Source organism: Aptenodytes patagonicus, chromosome 27 (assembly GCF_965638725.1).
Source record: "Aptenodytes patagonicus chromosome 27, bAptPat1.pri.cur, whole genome shotgun sequence".
Taxonomy (NCBI): domain Eukaryota; kingdom Metazoa; phylum Chordata; class Aves; order Sphenisciformes; family Spheniscidae; genus Aptenodytes; species Aptenodytes patagonicus.
In genome coordinates this window covers 1,300,735-1,315,676 of record NC_134975.1, presented here as the reverse complement: position 1 = coordinate 1,315,676, position 14,942 = coordinate 1,300,735, and the positions used below count along the sequence as shown (strand labels likewise).

Here is a 14,942-nt window from a genome sequence, read left to right as displayed (position 1 = left end):
CCCGTGGTCCCAAAGCGCAGCTCAGGCTGGCGCACACGTGGACCCCCTTCCCGGCGGGGTTCTGAGCCTCCAGCAGCCCCCAGCCATGCGCTGGCTTCTTCATCAGCCTGGGAAATGGCCAGCGCTTTTGCAGCTCACGAAATCGAGGATATCAATGCTTCTTCCCCCACCGGTTCGCTTCCTCCACTGACACCGACGCTGAGGTTTCCCTGTTATCTCCCCCGGCTTCAGTTTGGGATTCATTTGCAACCATCTTAAATGACTAGCACTTCTGTTCCGGTGTTACTTTCCAAACCAGAGAGGCATTAAGTGTAACCCCCGTAATTATGAGTTAGTAAAAAAGCCTTTGTCTCCTCCCTCTGTCTTTACTACCGACTGAACCTCTATCAGGTGCTGTTTGAGGGTCATGCATCTTCTCAGAGGAGCTTTCGCCAAGTATTTCCAAGATGAAACTGTGGATCAACGAGGTTTTGAAAGTTTGGAAATGAAAGGGAGGGAAAGGCCGATGCAGAAGAAAACCGGCATAAATGAAAGGGAAAGAAAAAGCCCCAAAGGTGAGATGCACCGTAAGCGGCTGCAGTTTGAGCCTCCCAGCTTCAGAGAGTGCCAAAAATAACCGCTTGGTAACTGGGGCTTACAACCGTGTGCCAGCCTGTGTGCGTGCATGCATGCTTGATATGTAACTTCCCATATTCTGTTCTGGTATTGTAAGAGTGAGCAAAATAGCTCAGCAAAAACACAGCCACTGCCCACTCGTGTTTCAGTGTTTATATCTCGCTGCATCTGCACTGATTGACCTCCGGAGATGCAGGGCGCTGCAGCTGAGCGGCGGCTCCTCCAGGTCTCCTCGCTCTGGGACAAGGCAGGGCTTTGCTCTGCATCTGAAGTGATTTCTTCTTTGGAAAAGAGAAGTGTAATTCGGTGGTCAGAGAATCCCCCACGCACTGGATTTCCTGGAAGTGCAGCTGTCCTCTTGCAGAGGAGCTGCGGCCAAATAACCGCTGTCGCAGGCTGCTCACCCCACAGTCAGTAAGGAAATCTCGGGTGATATCGCCCTGCCTTTGAGCGGGATTTGAAGCCCCTGAGCACCACCTCCTTTGCTCTGAATTTGGCTCGTTTTCTTTCTTTGAGGTGCTAGGTCTCCACCGTGCATTGCGTGGGGATGCTTCCGCTGTCCTGCCCTCAGCTCATCCCCTCCTCATCCCGTTGTGTCCGACTGCAACGGGAGCTGCCCCGGCCCGGCCCCGATCCTCCCTGGGAGGGTCTGTGGGTGAGCTCCCACAGCGGGGTGACGGGAGAGCCCCGACAGCAGAGCGAGTCACTGGGAAACACGCAGGAGAAAGGTGTGTCTCAAGCCTGCAATTTTATGTAATTTAGGAGTTTTACTCGGGGCTATGCGGAAGCGCCTATCTCCAGTTAGGATTGCAAAGCTCTCCTCAGGTTAGGGCCTTGCTGCCCCTTTTCTCAGCAGTTTGGTGGCTTGGACATTCACCCAGGATGGAGGGGACTCAGGGTCAAGTTTGGCTACTAGCGACAAGGATTTGAACCGTATTCCCACCTGCCCTGGGTCTTTCTAACCACAGCTGAGGAATTGCTGGAACAAGCTGCTCGCGGTCCCTCCTGCTGAAGCAGGTCTGCTCTGTATAATACTGTTATTTATTGGGTAGGAGAGAATGCGGCTCCCTCCTCCTGGAGATGAGGGTGCTCCCATGGGTGAGCAACCTGAGTTTTGGGTCTTGCTCTAATGGTCACTGCATTTGCAGTACAGCTGCTGAGATGGTCAGGGTCGAGAGCATGGGGGCTACAAGGACAGGTGAGGGGAGCTGGTTGCTTTTAGGGTGGGGAAGAGGAGATGAAGGAGAGGTCTGACCACAGCCTACAGCAACCTGAGGGCAAGTACAAGACAGCAGAGTCAGCCTATTCCCAGGGGTGCCACAGGATACAACAGAAGGCAGCTGGGACAGTTTGCGGTTGGCTGGTACAGGCTGGACAAGCGGAGATGTTTCGCAGCCCTGGGGTGGGCAGGCGGAGAGGTGGAAGGTCTCCATCCTTGGAGATGACCAGCCTGAGCGAGGCAAAGCCATGACCACCCTGCTGTGGTGGTGGGGAGGGTGCTGCTCTGAGGAGAAGGCTGGACTGGAGCATCCAGAGGCCCCTTCCCACCAGCACGCCAAGCCCTGAGACATCTGCCTGTCCCAGGGTGGCTGTAGGACTGGCGTTTTTAAAAAGAAAACATCACCCAGTCCCAATGGGACGTAGAGGTGGGAGGTACTGAAGCCTGACCGGGATGCTACATGCTGGATGTTTGAAAGACAACCTAAATATTCATGCGGATTTTAGAGCACCTGAAAGTACTGCTCTGAAAAGGAATGTTTGGCTCAACTTCAATTAAAGAGCTGCTACGCTCCTTAAATTTAAGGCAGACTGTGATCCACGTAATAGTCTGGATTAATAGCATTTAATTTTCAAAGAGAATACACTTAAGACTAATATAAATAGCATTAGAAAAGGCTGGCAAGCTTCATGGTTCCTTCCTGCTTGCACATCCCATATCTTTCTGGAGCCACCCTTATTTTTACCAGCCGGATGCATCAAATCCAAATGATGCGGCCACTTGAAAGAACTTGTCGTTGGCGACCGAGTCCTAAGGAAATGGGCAGGAAACGGCACCAATCTGCCAAAGACAGCCCTGTGTTCTCGGCTTTGCGTCCTCCGCGCTGCCATACCGCTCTCGCTGCAGACTTTGCTGGATTTCAGATTTTGTAAGTAAATCCGCGGTGGAAAAGTCTTTTCCAAAACTTAATTAAGTGAGTAAGTCTGGGCTCAGGGTCCAGCTGCAAGAGATTTTAAATGTGCAATTCCTAGTTTTCCTCTCTAAATGTGTCTGTGAATCATACGCAACTCTCTTTAGCAAAGAGCAGCACCCTGCCCAAGCCGGCAGGTTTGGGAAGCGAGATAAAAAACTGCGGTAACGGCAGAGCTTCTTACCGAAGAGCTCTTGCTGCAAGAGGCGAGTTTCTTAAGTTCCCGCATGTCACCAGCCTGACCCTTACATCTTATGTATCTGGGATTTATAAGATGTAGCAAAGCTTCTCTTGCGGCTCACTGATCTCAGCGGGATCAGTTTGGTAGGACCAAACACGGTATGGTTGGTGAGGAGGAGCCGTTCAACCCGCAGAGGTTAAATTCAGCAAGCGCCTTGCTGTGTGACCTCTTTGCGATGTTTAAAAAAAACAAAAAAAAGATGTTAAGACAAAACTGAAATAGTCTCCATTTGAAGCAAGCATGTAAACCATGGATGGCATCGCATGCCCAAGCAAAACACAGCTCAGACTGAGTCACCCTCCAAGGGCAGCAGCCCCAGCAGCTAAAGCCGCCACCTGCAAATGCTTTTAGGCATTTCGGTGGTGGGTGCTATCGCTGGGGCTCTGCACCGCTCTTCCTCGTGGCACAGATTATGCTTTTCTCTTTGCCCTGCATCAGCTTGCTGCACTCTGCGATGGCACCTGCCCCGTGCACGTGTGCGCCTCAGGTACCGCAGGAGGAGCACCGGGGAAGGCTGTTGGGGGGGCCTGGATGGCCGCGGGAGCAGCGGTGGCCGGGCACCACGGAGCATCCCACAGCACCGCCATGAGCGGCAGTGGCCGGATCTGGCGCAAGGCTGAGGCCGTGGGGATCTCAGTGCACAGGAGGTGCTCTCCCAGCCCAGCTGTGCAACGGGACCGGCTGAGGAGCTCTGCACACCCACGCCAGGCTGCGCAGGACAGCTCAAGGAGCCCCGTTTTGGCTCAAGCAGGTGAATCCCGGTTCCGCCCAGAAGTGCGGGAGCCCCAGGCTGGTCCCGGGTGCAGGATCCCCAAGTTGGTCCAAGTGCTTGAATCCCCAGTCTGGTCCTAAGGGTTTGAACCCAGGCTGGTCCTAAGCGCACGCACCCCCCCCCCCCTTGCCCCACGCGTGCACCCCGGTTCCCAGCTCTGCGGACCCGCTCCGGCCCCGGTTCGGCCCCGCGGGCGCAGCTCGGCGGCCCCGGGGGGCGATGCCGGCGGCGGGCGCGGGTTCGGCCCGGCCCGGCCCGGCCCAGCCCGGGGGGCGGCGGCGGCGCCATTGGCCGCGGCCGCGGGGCGGCGCCGCCCGCAGACAACGCGCCGTGGGCCGGGCCGGGCCGGGCCGCTCCTCCCCGCCCGGTTCCGGTGCGGCGGCGGCGGCGCAGGTGGAGCCGAGCCGCCAGCGGAGCCCCGCGCCCGCCGCCCAGCCCATGGCGCCCCGCGCCCCGCCGCCCAGCGCGGCCCGGCCGGGGGCCGCCCCCCGCTCCGCCGCCTCCGCCGCCGCCTGAACCCGCGGACGCACCGGCCTCGCCTTTGTCCCCGCCTGGCCCCGCCGCCGGCCTCAGCCCGGCCCCCGCCCGAGGTAGGCACCGGAGCGGCGGCGGCGGCGGGGACGTTTCCACCGCGGCCTGGGGCGGGCGCGGGTCTGTCACCCCCGGCGGGGGTAAGAGGCCTCCCCCGGGCTGGGCCCCCCCATCCCCGGGGGGGTAAGAGGCCTCCCTCGGGCCGGATCCCGCTTCGCCGGCGGGGGTTAGAGACCTCCCCCGGGCCGAACCCCCCATCCCCGTGCAGGAGGGGCCTCCCCTGGGCCAGGCCTGGCCCCATTTCCCCCACGCTCGCAGGGGGAAGATGCCTACCCCCGGGGCAGCCCCGGCCAAGCCCCCGAAGGGCTCTGCTCGCCCCCCTCCCCAGGCCTTGCGTCCCCTGCTCCCCAAAGCCCCCTGGGGCTGGCAGGCTCCTGTGAAGGGGTGCCCTGAAGCCAGGCCCTGCGTTGCACCGGGATCGACGAGCCCCCTCCGCAGCAGGGAGCTAGCTGGTCTGGATCAGGGGGGGTGGTGGTGGTTTCACTCCTGGGGGTGTTGGAGCCCTGCAGCACCTGCCTCAGGGTGTACAGCCTCCAGCCAGGGCTGGGCTGGGGGTGGTGGTGCACCCCGTATCGATGGAGAGATGCTGGCAGTGCTTTCGCCCTCGGTATTGGCATATGTAGCACAAGCTGGCGTGTGGCGTGCCAGGTTCCGGGCGAGGGAGCATCCGATGGCCCGGCACACAGGTGGCCCCGGCCACAGCGGAGAGCCTGAGCTGGTGCCGGTGCCTAGGGAAGCATCAGGTGCCGGTGGCTTCGAGAGCAGCTGATCCACCCCAGGAGGAAACAGTGTCCCACGCGAATGTGTGAGTGTGGCTGTGGGTGTGAGCCCGGACAAGCTGCTGGAGCCGAGAGAGAGACTTCAGGCTCATGAGTCCCCAATTCGGCGGGTCAAACAAGGTCCGCAGACCTGTGGCCGCCTTCGAGAGCGGGTGTTTAGATATGGTAAACCCGAGCCTGTTGTTTGCTGGAACGTTTTTGTTCTAATCCTGTCGCCTTTCCCTTCTGAAGGCCAGCTGGCGCCTGCAGGAAGCGAGGCTTTAAGGGCAGAGGAGCAACGGCACTAACAGCTCTGCTGGGTTGCATCCTCCTTGGGTGTATTTACTGAAACGGCATCTCTCTTTCTTGCTAAATACCTTGTTGAGAAAGGATGTGAGCAGCTGTGCTGGGAAAAGAGCTGTCAATACCCCAAGTAGCCTGGATCTGTCTGAGACTGAGCATATGAGCCAATGCAGCCCACAGATCTGTGAGTCGTCCAAGATTTGCCCTTTGCTGGCAATCCCCAGGCTCCCAAAAAGCAGATCTTCCCACACCTTTTTCCATGGTAAAGGTATTATCCGGGGTTTGGGCATGTTATGAGGCTCTGCCGAGTAATGGGACGTCAGGAGGCTCCTGCAGAGGCGGTGCTGAGATACGCACCCGCGCTGGACTTGGCTCGGTGGCGGGTGTGCAGGAGAGATGAGGTGTCGCTTGCCGTGGGAGAGGAAGGGAAGAGAATGGCCCGAGGATTTGGACTGTGCAGTATTTTTTGCCCAACTGGATGATCTGTAAGTGGTTTCTGCCCCGTGTTTGTTCTAGCAGACGGTCAAAGCAGCACGCTCTGGGAGGATGGGGAGGTTGGGCCCCGCTCTCTGAGGGTCCGGATGCGATACCTCTGACCAGATGTTTGCAGAGGATTTGCAGCCTGGAAATCACAGCCTTTCTCAGGAGATCTCCAGCGCTTCCTGGTTTGCAGTGAGGATCGGAGGATTTCAGCACTTCCTACTCGGCTGCCTGATGTGAGCAGGAAGTGGGAGCATGAAAATGGCAGCAAAAGTGCTTGCAGCGAGGCTGGAAGCTCAGCAGGCGTAAGCGTGTGGGGTGGTAATGAGGTTAGACCTGTCCTGAACAGGGTCCTAAACCTTGTGGACACGTCATTTGGTAATGGACAAGTCCCAGTGCTAGGACCAGTCTTTGCAGGCACGTATCTTGTCCTGGGACAGCAGGAAGGTGGAGGTGCTGCACGAGTGCATGTGAGTGTGTCTTTTCCTGTAGTTTATTAAACAGTTTTGGGGCATCCTGCTAGGGCTCAGACGGGAACCTCCCCAGGGCAGGGAGAGGCTTGTGCTTTGGGTTTGTGCTGGGTGCTGTCCAGTGCAGTTCTGATCCGGTAGAGGCGTTTCAATGCGACACAGTGTTATACCTGGGCTAGCAAAGTGATAAACTTCGTGTCCTCATGAGATTGTGGGTCTGGGTTTGTCTTGTGCCTCTGGCAGAGATGGGGAATTCAGGCCTGCGGCGGCTGGAGCATGCGTGTGTCAACTCTGGCCCTGGTTTCTGTGTTCACACTTCACTGGGCTGTGGATTGGAGTAAAGACCGAGGTTTTATCTGGCGCTGGGAAGGGAGGCTGGTTGCTTAAAGTCTTTTGAGGCAGGTGGCTCCAGGGATGCGTGTGGCCGCACCAGTGGCTTTGGGATACACGGCTTAAGCCAAACAGTTCTCCCACCATGGGGCACTGGGGTAGGAACAACTTGGGAAGCTGAAAGCCAGTGCTGCAAAACCCTAGCTGTTTAGAAACCGTTGAAAGAAAAATGAGGTTAGAAAATGTCAGTAGTAAGGAGTTTTTGTGTATTTGGAGTCTGTGGCTCAGATTTTCAGGCTTTTTCCTGTTCAAATAGTGGGACACAATAGCATACGTGCTCTTTTAAGAGAGTCTGGGAGATCCTGCAGTCATGTATTTAACAGCTGGGACCTTGGGCAGGGAAAAAAACAAACAAGTGTGTTGGCAATGCTCCGAAACAAGGCAGCTCCTTCTGCCCTGTTGCCTGACTCTCGCAGGGGAGGTGCGCAAATCTCCTCCTCGATCTCTGGTTCAAACATCAAGACCTTAGTTCTTCTGATCTGATTTATTACCTTTTGATCTCCATCCAGCCCCATAGCTGCTCTCTGCTACAGAGGGACGGGACAGCACAGGATGGGTAGGTGAGTCAGTCCTGTGAGCTGCTGAGTCCTCCCCGATGTCTGTGTCTCATTGCCTTGCTATGCTCCCTGAAGGCATGAATGCATCCTTCCCTGGTTCAGGCTTTGCCGGCTTCCTATTAGCAGCTTCTTCGCTGACTTTTGTGTCGTTGGTAAAATGGGGGAGATGACAGACGGCCGGAGAAGCGTGTCCTGGCCTTGCTGAGTTTGAACGGTCTGGTTGCAGCTGGGTTGGCTTGTGTCAGACTTGAGCAGCCCTCTGTGACTGAGGCTTTGAGAGCCCCGCGCGGTTCAGCTCCCGGCTGGCACGGCTGGTCTCTCGTCTGCCGCTCTGACTGTGAGACTGCCCTAAAAATACTGCAGAAACCCCTGCTGCTTGCAACCTAGCAGCCTTGCTGAATGGCTGGAATGTTTTCCTGCCTTTGTTAGTGCCTTAATATATGTGGTTTGTTTCTGGCCACCCCGCTCCCACCTCTTTGGACATATACGGGCTGCTCTGCTGAATTGCCTTCCCTCGAAGAGCAGGGCTGGGCCTGACGTGTGTTAGGGGTAATTTTGTCAATCAAAGAAGGTCTGAGTTGGTACATTTGCTGTACGACGTGACGGTGTCGTGAAGCTTTCGTGGGGATGTACAGTGTTCAGGAGGCGTGCAAGGGCTGGTGGGGTGCGGTGTGAGTTGCTAGCGCTGCTAATGTTGACTTTTTAGCAGAAAAACTTGGGTCTTGTTAAACCAAGCCGAGGAAGTTTAGGAGAGCAGTGCTGTCCTGCAGAATGTATGCAAAGGATTTGTTTTCTTTCTCTGCCTTGGAGAGCTCTGTCTTCCCTTGAAACTGTCTTCCAGATATAGCAGCAGTTGCTAACACTGAATGAATGCGTGCTGAATTTAGGCAGCTCTGAGGCTGCTGTATGTTGTGCAGGATTCCATCGTTTGGGTTTGAGTTTAGCCAGAGCAAGCGAAGCTGGTATGCTTGGGTGGCATTGTCCCAGTTGTCAAACTATAAATAGCAAACGGAGCCCAAGCGCTTGTTGAACTGACTTTGGAAATTCCCCAGACTCACCTTGGAGGAGGAATCCGTGCCAAGGCACATCAGCCCTTGGCAGAGAGGGGCTGAAGGCAGTGAATGCTCAGCATGATGCAGAAGTGCCCGTAAGCGAGTCGATGAGGTGGCAGAGTTCGTATGAGTGCCATATGTCCATGTCACTGTGATCCCTGTTGGGCAATATCTGAGGATGCTGAGGAAAGAGCCTTGAGTCAGTGCTACGCTGTCACCCAGAGAGGTCTTAAGCAGGGAGGGAATGTCCTAAGTGAGGATCTCCACGGAGGTCCTGGCCCCCAGGAGGGGCTGGAGCAAGATAGCGGTTACCTGTTACACTTCAACACCTTAGCACATCCATCGTGTGTATCTCTGTCTTCCCTCATCCTAAAAGTTTAGTCCATCCACGTTCGAGGCTAAGTGTGGTGGATGGTGCTCTCTATTGTCAGTGCAAGAATTATGAAGGTGTCTCTAAGGATGGAGTCTTCCTTGGTGGCTGGCTGGATTTTTGCACCTCAGCACAGTAGCAAACCGCACCGCTCGCTCACAGGCGGATACGTTAGGCTTCATCCCATGAGGTGTTTGTATGCAGGAGTAGGAACGCATGCCAGCAGGAGAATTAGCTCTTCCATGGGGTTGCATCGCACAGTTGGATCAAAATACTGCTCGCATCAGTGCAAAACAAACACTGCTCCTGGCCTGGCGCGTGGTCACGCTCACCCCGTGGCCTCTCTGTGCCACAGTAAATGACGGCGTGTGTTTCAGGGGGACGGAGGCTCTGCGCCGGAAAGGTGGGTGCCAAAGGTAGGGAGCAGGAGGAAGGAGATAAAGTAGTTGGGGGAAGAGCTGGAAACTGAGAGTCTCTCACACTGGCCTCCAGAAGAAACTCATTTCTCTTGATGGAGAAATTTTTCACATGTGCAGGGTGTCTCCGTCAGTGGTGCCTGCCTGGAGCATCCTCCCAGCATTTACCCGGCGAGTGGGACAGCAGCGGGAGTCGCTGCCGGCCGTACGTGGCTCCTAGCTTTTGGCACTGTTAGCTGATTGCTCTTCTGGGCTGTTTGTGCATCGCAGTGTGTAACTTAGGATCAAAAAAGCCCTACTGGTTTACTGCAGCTATCCTAAAGTAATACCTCAAAACCAAGACCCAAACCTTTGCTTATTTTAGAAATGACTCAGTTGATGTTATAAGGCACGAAATAAGCAGGTAGGGCTTCCCGGTGCATTTGGGCTTCTTGACAAGATTGCTCTCGCCTCTACTGATTCATTGGGTCACGTTAGGTGATCCTGGACTTTTCATCCATCTGCTCTCCCACCTTCCTCTCCTGCTTTGCCTCTTTTATTTCTTTTCTCCACCTTCCCTTTTACTCGAGTACACCCAGTTCTCCCGCAACTCCCCCTCTGCAAGGAGTGTGGTAGGCGTTGACAGAAATAAAATAGGAAGGTGTCCTGATCGGGTTTGTGTTCCAGTTGTAGCTGGAAGGATATCAGCCTGTCGCTTGGGTCATCTGCTTCTCCAAAAGAGAGCAGCGTGTCCAAAGAGCCTCCGGAGCATCCTGCAGTCCTGCAAGTGCCTTGGAGTTCAGCTCCACGGAGGGTGGAAGCGGGGCACCGGGGCAGCCTCTGGGGAGGAGTGGACTCCCTGATGCTGCAGGGCTGCAGGAAGGAGTTGGGATGTGGTGCTGGGAGCGGTTCACTGGGGGATGTTCTTGAGCCTTCACGGAAGTCGAATCTCTTAAGCAAGGGAGGGGAAAACAGAGTTGATGCTGAGGCTGCTTTTTCAAAAGCCGCTGTTGTGTAAGAGCAAAGCCTTGGGCAGCACAGAAAATGTGGAGAATGTCACTTCCTAGCGATCGCTCAAGACAAAGTGAGGATTGCTCTCTGAATTTCTTCCTTTATGCGTATCCTAAACTTCAAGGCTTATGTAAATTCTCCAGGTTTGCTCACGGCTTGATGCGCTTACGTTGCAGAGGATATGTTTCCATACGTAGCCTGAGGGTGCAACTACCAAGTGAAAACAGTCTCTTCTGTTCCTGCCATAGACTCTTTTCTTCATCTAGCTGCCTTCAGCAACACTTAAGAGGCCAGTGAAAGTGTCCGCTTTCCAGTATTATCTTCTAGTGGCTGTAGGGTGGGAATACTCACAGCAGAGAGGCTGTCTCTGGGGTGGGAGTGTGTCCCTGCTCCTTCCCTCCCCTTGACAGCCCAGAGCAGAGGAGAAGCTCCATTCTACCACTTCCCTTGCTTTGCTCAGACCCAGGTTTTGCCATGTCCTTTCTGCCATCCGTGTGGGCTCACCCTTGGTCCTCTGGCCTCGCTGTCCTTGTCCCAGGGCTGAGGCAGGGACTGGCACATGGCTCCTTGCTGCCCCAGGGCTGTTGAGGATGGAGGGTTGACTGTTTCTGCAGACACTACAGAGCACCTGGATGCAGGAACCTCCGCTTCTCTTGGGGGTCATCTCCTGGCTTCTGCTGAGCTCAGGATCATGCCTGCCTCCTTCTTTTCCTTCTTCCAAGACAGCACCAACACCTCGCTGCAGCAGTAGAGGGGTCCCCAAGTGAAGGTGTGGAGGTGCTGGTGGGCAGACTTGCAGTATGGTCCATTTCCCTTGACAATTGCTTCCACAGAGACCAAGCCTGAGAGCAGATGCAGTTCTCCATGGCTCAGGGATGCACCGAAGCCTGATGAAACTACTGGGCACTCCTCGTGAGCCTGCGCTCTGCCCTCCTTCGTGGCCTTGCCACTTCCCTCTGCGCTGGGGCTGAGACAGGCTGGATCCTCCCTGCCCTTGTTGGTGGCACTTCTGTCCCCACAACACGGTTGCAGAACAGAGCTGCCACCAGCTGGAGGTGGCAGTGTCCCAGAAGAGGGGTTCCCCACGCTGGGGGACAGTCCCTGCCACAGTGTCAGGGTGGTTGGGTTTTGTCTGGGTCCCTGCAGCCACGTGGCTGTCACCTGCTGGCATGGGGTGGGCAGAGAGGACAGCAGCGCTGGCTCACGCCACTGTAATAATTGAACTGCAGCGTTAAGCAAATCTGCGGCTTGTGATCTTTATTCAGAGTGCTCAGCCTCTTTGAAACAGTGGTTTAATACAGGCGGTCTGACAGAGGCCTTAATAAGCAGTTGCTGTCTGGATGGCGACTGGAATTGGAGGTGCCGTTTTCCCTCGGATGCCCTGTGTAAGTTTTGGAGGATGTTTTTATAACAGACTAAGCTGGTGGGTTTGGGGAATTCAGTTATGTAGCACTGTAGACTGTCAGTCCCTGCTTATGACTTACTCCTGTCCAAAAAACAGTAAAAAATATATTTTTAGGGTTTGAGTAAGCTGGCAGAATATACTGGCATCATGAGTATTCAAATGCACATGCTGATGAGGTGGGTGCACTATGAACTGGCAGAGAGCTGCTGCAGGGACCGGTTTCAGGTGGTGAGTTTGATTTCCAGAAACCGTAGCTTGTATGTTTGTTTTCCCAGTATTTAAGGGTTGAAATCAAATACACTCCAAGTATTGCCATTTAAATTTCCCTACATTAACCTTAATGTTGGTTGCTAACTGAGACCAGATCTTTCCTAAACACATTTGGCGAATGGGCACGATCGCAACCCTTTCTTCTAAGGGTGTGCTACACTGAAGAGCTGCAAGGGTCTGCTTGAGGTTAGAAAGCAAAGACAAGGTTTGGGGTTTGTGGGTGCTCTCTGTTGGCTTTGGTCGTGTTGGCTTCCTTTAAGGCTCGGCTCGGCCACGTGTGAGTGCTTGGTCGCAGCAGTATCTCCGGCAGCCCTGCTCCACAAAGGTGCCTGGGCAGGCTGAACCTGTGGCAACACGCTCTGCTCAACGTGGGCTGCGTGGCAGAGGTGCGGGCAGCACGGGAGGCGGTCTGCTGGGGTTTTGCCGGATCCCAGGCGGGCAGAAGCAATGGCCATGCTGGGCTGGTGCCCGTTGGGGTCCAGCTGTACGGTTCTTGGGGTGTTCAGCTGGTCCTGGGGATGCTCGGGGCACCGCGGAGCTGGTGCTGTGCCGGGGACGACCCGCTTGGTATCATGCTGCTGCAAACACCGATGCTGTGTCTTGGGTTTTGGAGGAACTGGAGGAATGAGCTGGCACAGCGGTGTGGAGATGGACTTGGGGATTTATCACAGCGTTTACTTTGCCTCAAAAGCACGCGCGGTGGCTCTACCTTCTGTTACCCAAATCTTTCTTGGTGAGGTGAGAGTTGTTGTGCAGAGTTTCCTCTTTATATCCTCTTATGTCACGCTGCCCCGCCGGCTGAGTGCGCTCAAAATAGCTGCCAATCCCAGTAGGTTTCACTTCAAGGTCTCTATTCTTAGCTTGCTGGTTAGCTGAGCAAGCCGCGTTACTCAGTAGTCATGAGTTCAAGGACCGTAGGGTAAAGACTAGCAAACTTATGCCATGCAGGAGTTTTGTTTGCGTTTCATGGCAGCTTTGAAGGGACGGCTTGGGCAGAGCCCTACCCAGCAGCCTCAGACTTGTGTGCACAAAAAGAGAGCCACATGTCTGTGAGTACGAAGTAAGAGTTGCCGGAGCTGGTACGTACTCCGGAGGAGGCAGACGGCTCAGGAGACGGGATGACTCAGTATAAGAGAGTCTGTTAAGTGGCGTATTGCATCTGACCCATCTATGAGCAGCCTTATCAGATGCATCTTACTGCTGCACTGATGACCAGATACGTGCATGGCAGGAGTGAAGTAGAAGTGAATGTGGGATGCGGAGCGGTGGCTTCCTGGGAGTGGAACTAGCTGGATGTTCTCAGAGTGTTGCACTGAGGCTGAAGATACCTGCTGCGCTGATGTTCAGCCCGTCCTGTAAGTGCCTTTCCCATCCCTGTGGGACTTTTTCCTTCCTTGCACGGGTGAATCCTGACTAGTCGGGTGGTCTGGCTAAAGGTGTACACGAGAGCATCCCTCTGTACGGCACATGGAGAATGGTTCGCACATGGGCCTGAACCGAAGCTCTAATCTGCGTCTGGTGGACACAGCCACCACTGGGGCAGGTTAAGGGCTTTGTGGTTTTGATCCGCCTGTACGCAGGGTCCCAGCTCGTAGCCACAGGAGAGGAGCAGACAGCATCAGTCCCCGTTGTACCGGCAAGCACAGGGCAGGTTCATCTGTTATCTGCTCAGCCATTTCTGGCTGTTTCATTGGGAACTCACCATTTACCCACCCGCTCTTGCTCAGATCTGATGAAGGTGCTGCCTAGATGGATGCAGAGGGGCCCCTCGCTAGTCCTTCAGCAGGACTCAGCTATTTTTGACAGTGTGTTTGGGAAGAGATCTTGTTTTCCAGACTTCATTTAAATTCCTTTAACTTTTTCAAACTATTGTTGAAGCTGTCTGATGCCAGCTCTGCTGGGCTTAGACGGATTTCCACCCAGGAGTGGATCAGGCACAGCGTGCTGGGGTTAGGGCATGGGCAGGAGCAGCATCCTGCACCTGAGGGATTTATGGCACAGGAGAAATGAGCCCGTCCTGGGGGCGAAAGGTGCTGGCCGTGGCTTTTGCTGTGTGCTGCGAGGTGGTTGAGGCTCTGTACGTGGGGTTGCTGGGGAGTGAGTGTTGTGTACCAAGTTCACATCCTGCCTACACTGTGGGTAACGGTCACGTGCAGACGAGGCCTTTGTCCTGTGCCTGACTGCTTTTTTTAAAATTTATTTTTAGGTGCTCTCTGGCTTCCTCTTCCTCTTGTGCTGTACTGCACTCCCTCTTTCTAACTCCCTCTTCTAGGATTGCTTTTTGAACAATCAGTTCCTCCTTAAACCCATTTTTGCAGGCCTTTGTCTGCGCTTGGGAGCTGGCCCAGTTTAGCATTAGCAGCTGCTGGCTCCTTCTGGGTAAGCAAGAACAAATAAAGGTTTACGCTGAATGAATCATTTGAGCCTTATCTGTCTTTCAAATTCGGGACAGCTGTACAACTGCTGTGTGGAGTCTGCCTGGAGGGCACAGAGGCTCCTCGGCGAAGAACTTCTCTTGCCAGTGGCCAGGGCTTAATGGGTTTGTTGCTGATCTGTGCGCTGCCTGGGTGAATTCTGCGTGCCTCTCCAAGCTTTATCCCACGCTCGGTTATGAAGCACAATTCTGGAATAACTCCCTTTCCTTGAAGACTTGCTCCATGCTGGCTTTGCTATAGGCTCCTGCGGAAATTCGCCCTTTGGGATGCTTTGAGTGGTTTGATCACCGCGTGAAAATGCGGATGCTGGCTGCTCGTGTGGTGGGACCCGCGTAGTGTATAAGCTTTGAAGAGAGACAGTGCGTGGTTCGTGGGGAGCGAGCTGTTGGCATCCCCTTGGGCTCTCTACTTAAGCAAAGGGACACGGCGGAGTGTCAACACTGCAGGAACCGTGGTGTGGCTTCGCTGGTGTAAGAGGCAGGATTTGTAGATAAGCAGTGTTAGTTGGTTTAATAACAGAAATGTGGGAGAAGGGAGGGGAGCAGCAGATAAGCCTTGGGCTCGTGCCTGAAAAGTTTTAATCTGACACTAAGGTGGGGAGTTGCACCAGAGCTAATATTTTGCTGAGATGAACAGGA

General features: G+C 54.9%; 1 protein-coding gene across 5 annotated transcripts in view; it reads left to right on the top strand.

Annotated features, from left to right (window-relative positions):
* Window positions 1-14,942, top strand: part of HDAC7 (histone deacetylase 7) — a 90,715-nt gene that overhangs the window by 29,703 nt on the left and 46,070 nt on the right. For 2 of the 5 annotated variants that reach the window (XM_076360381.1, XM_076360376.1), the window contains exon 1: window positions 12,785-13,224. The exons of 1 other annotated variant lie outside the window; for it this stretch is intronic. In XM_076360381.1, the coding sequence (XP_076216496.1) occupies window positions 13,125-13,224 (100 nt within the window). In that variant the 5' untranslated portion in view covers window positions 12,785-13,124. Of the gene's footprint in view, window positions 1-4,348; window positions 4,408-5,934; window positions 5,955-12,784; window positions 13,225-14,942 lie in introns of those variants that run through there. 2 more of the 5 variants (XM_076360389.1, XM_076360380.1) reach the window with 2 other exon arrangements.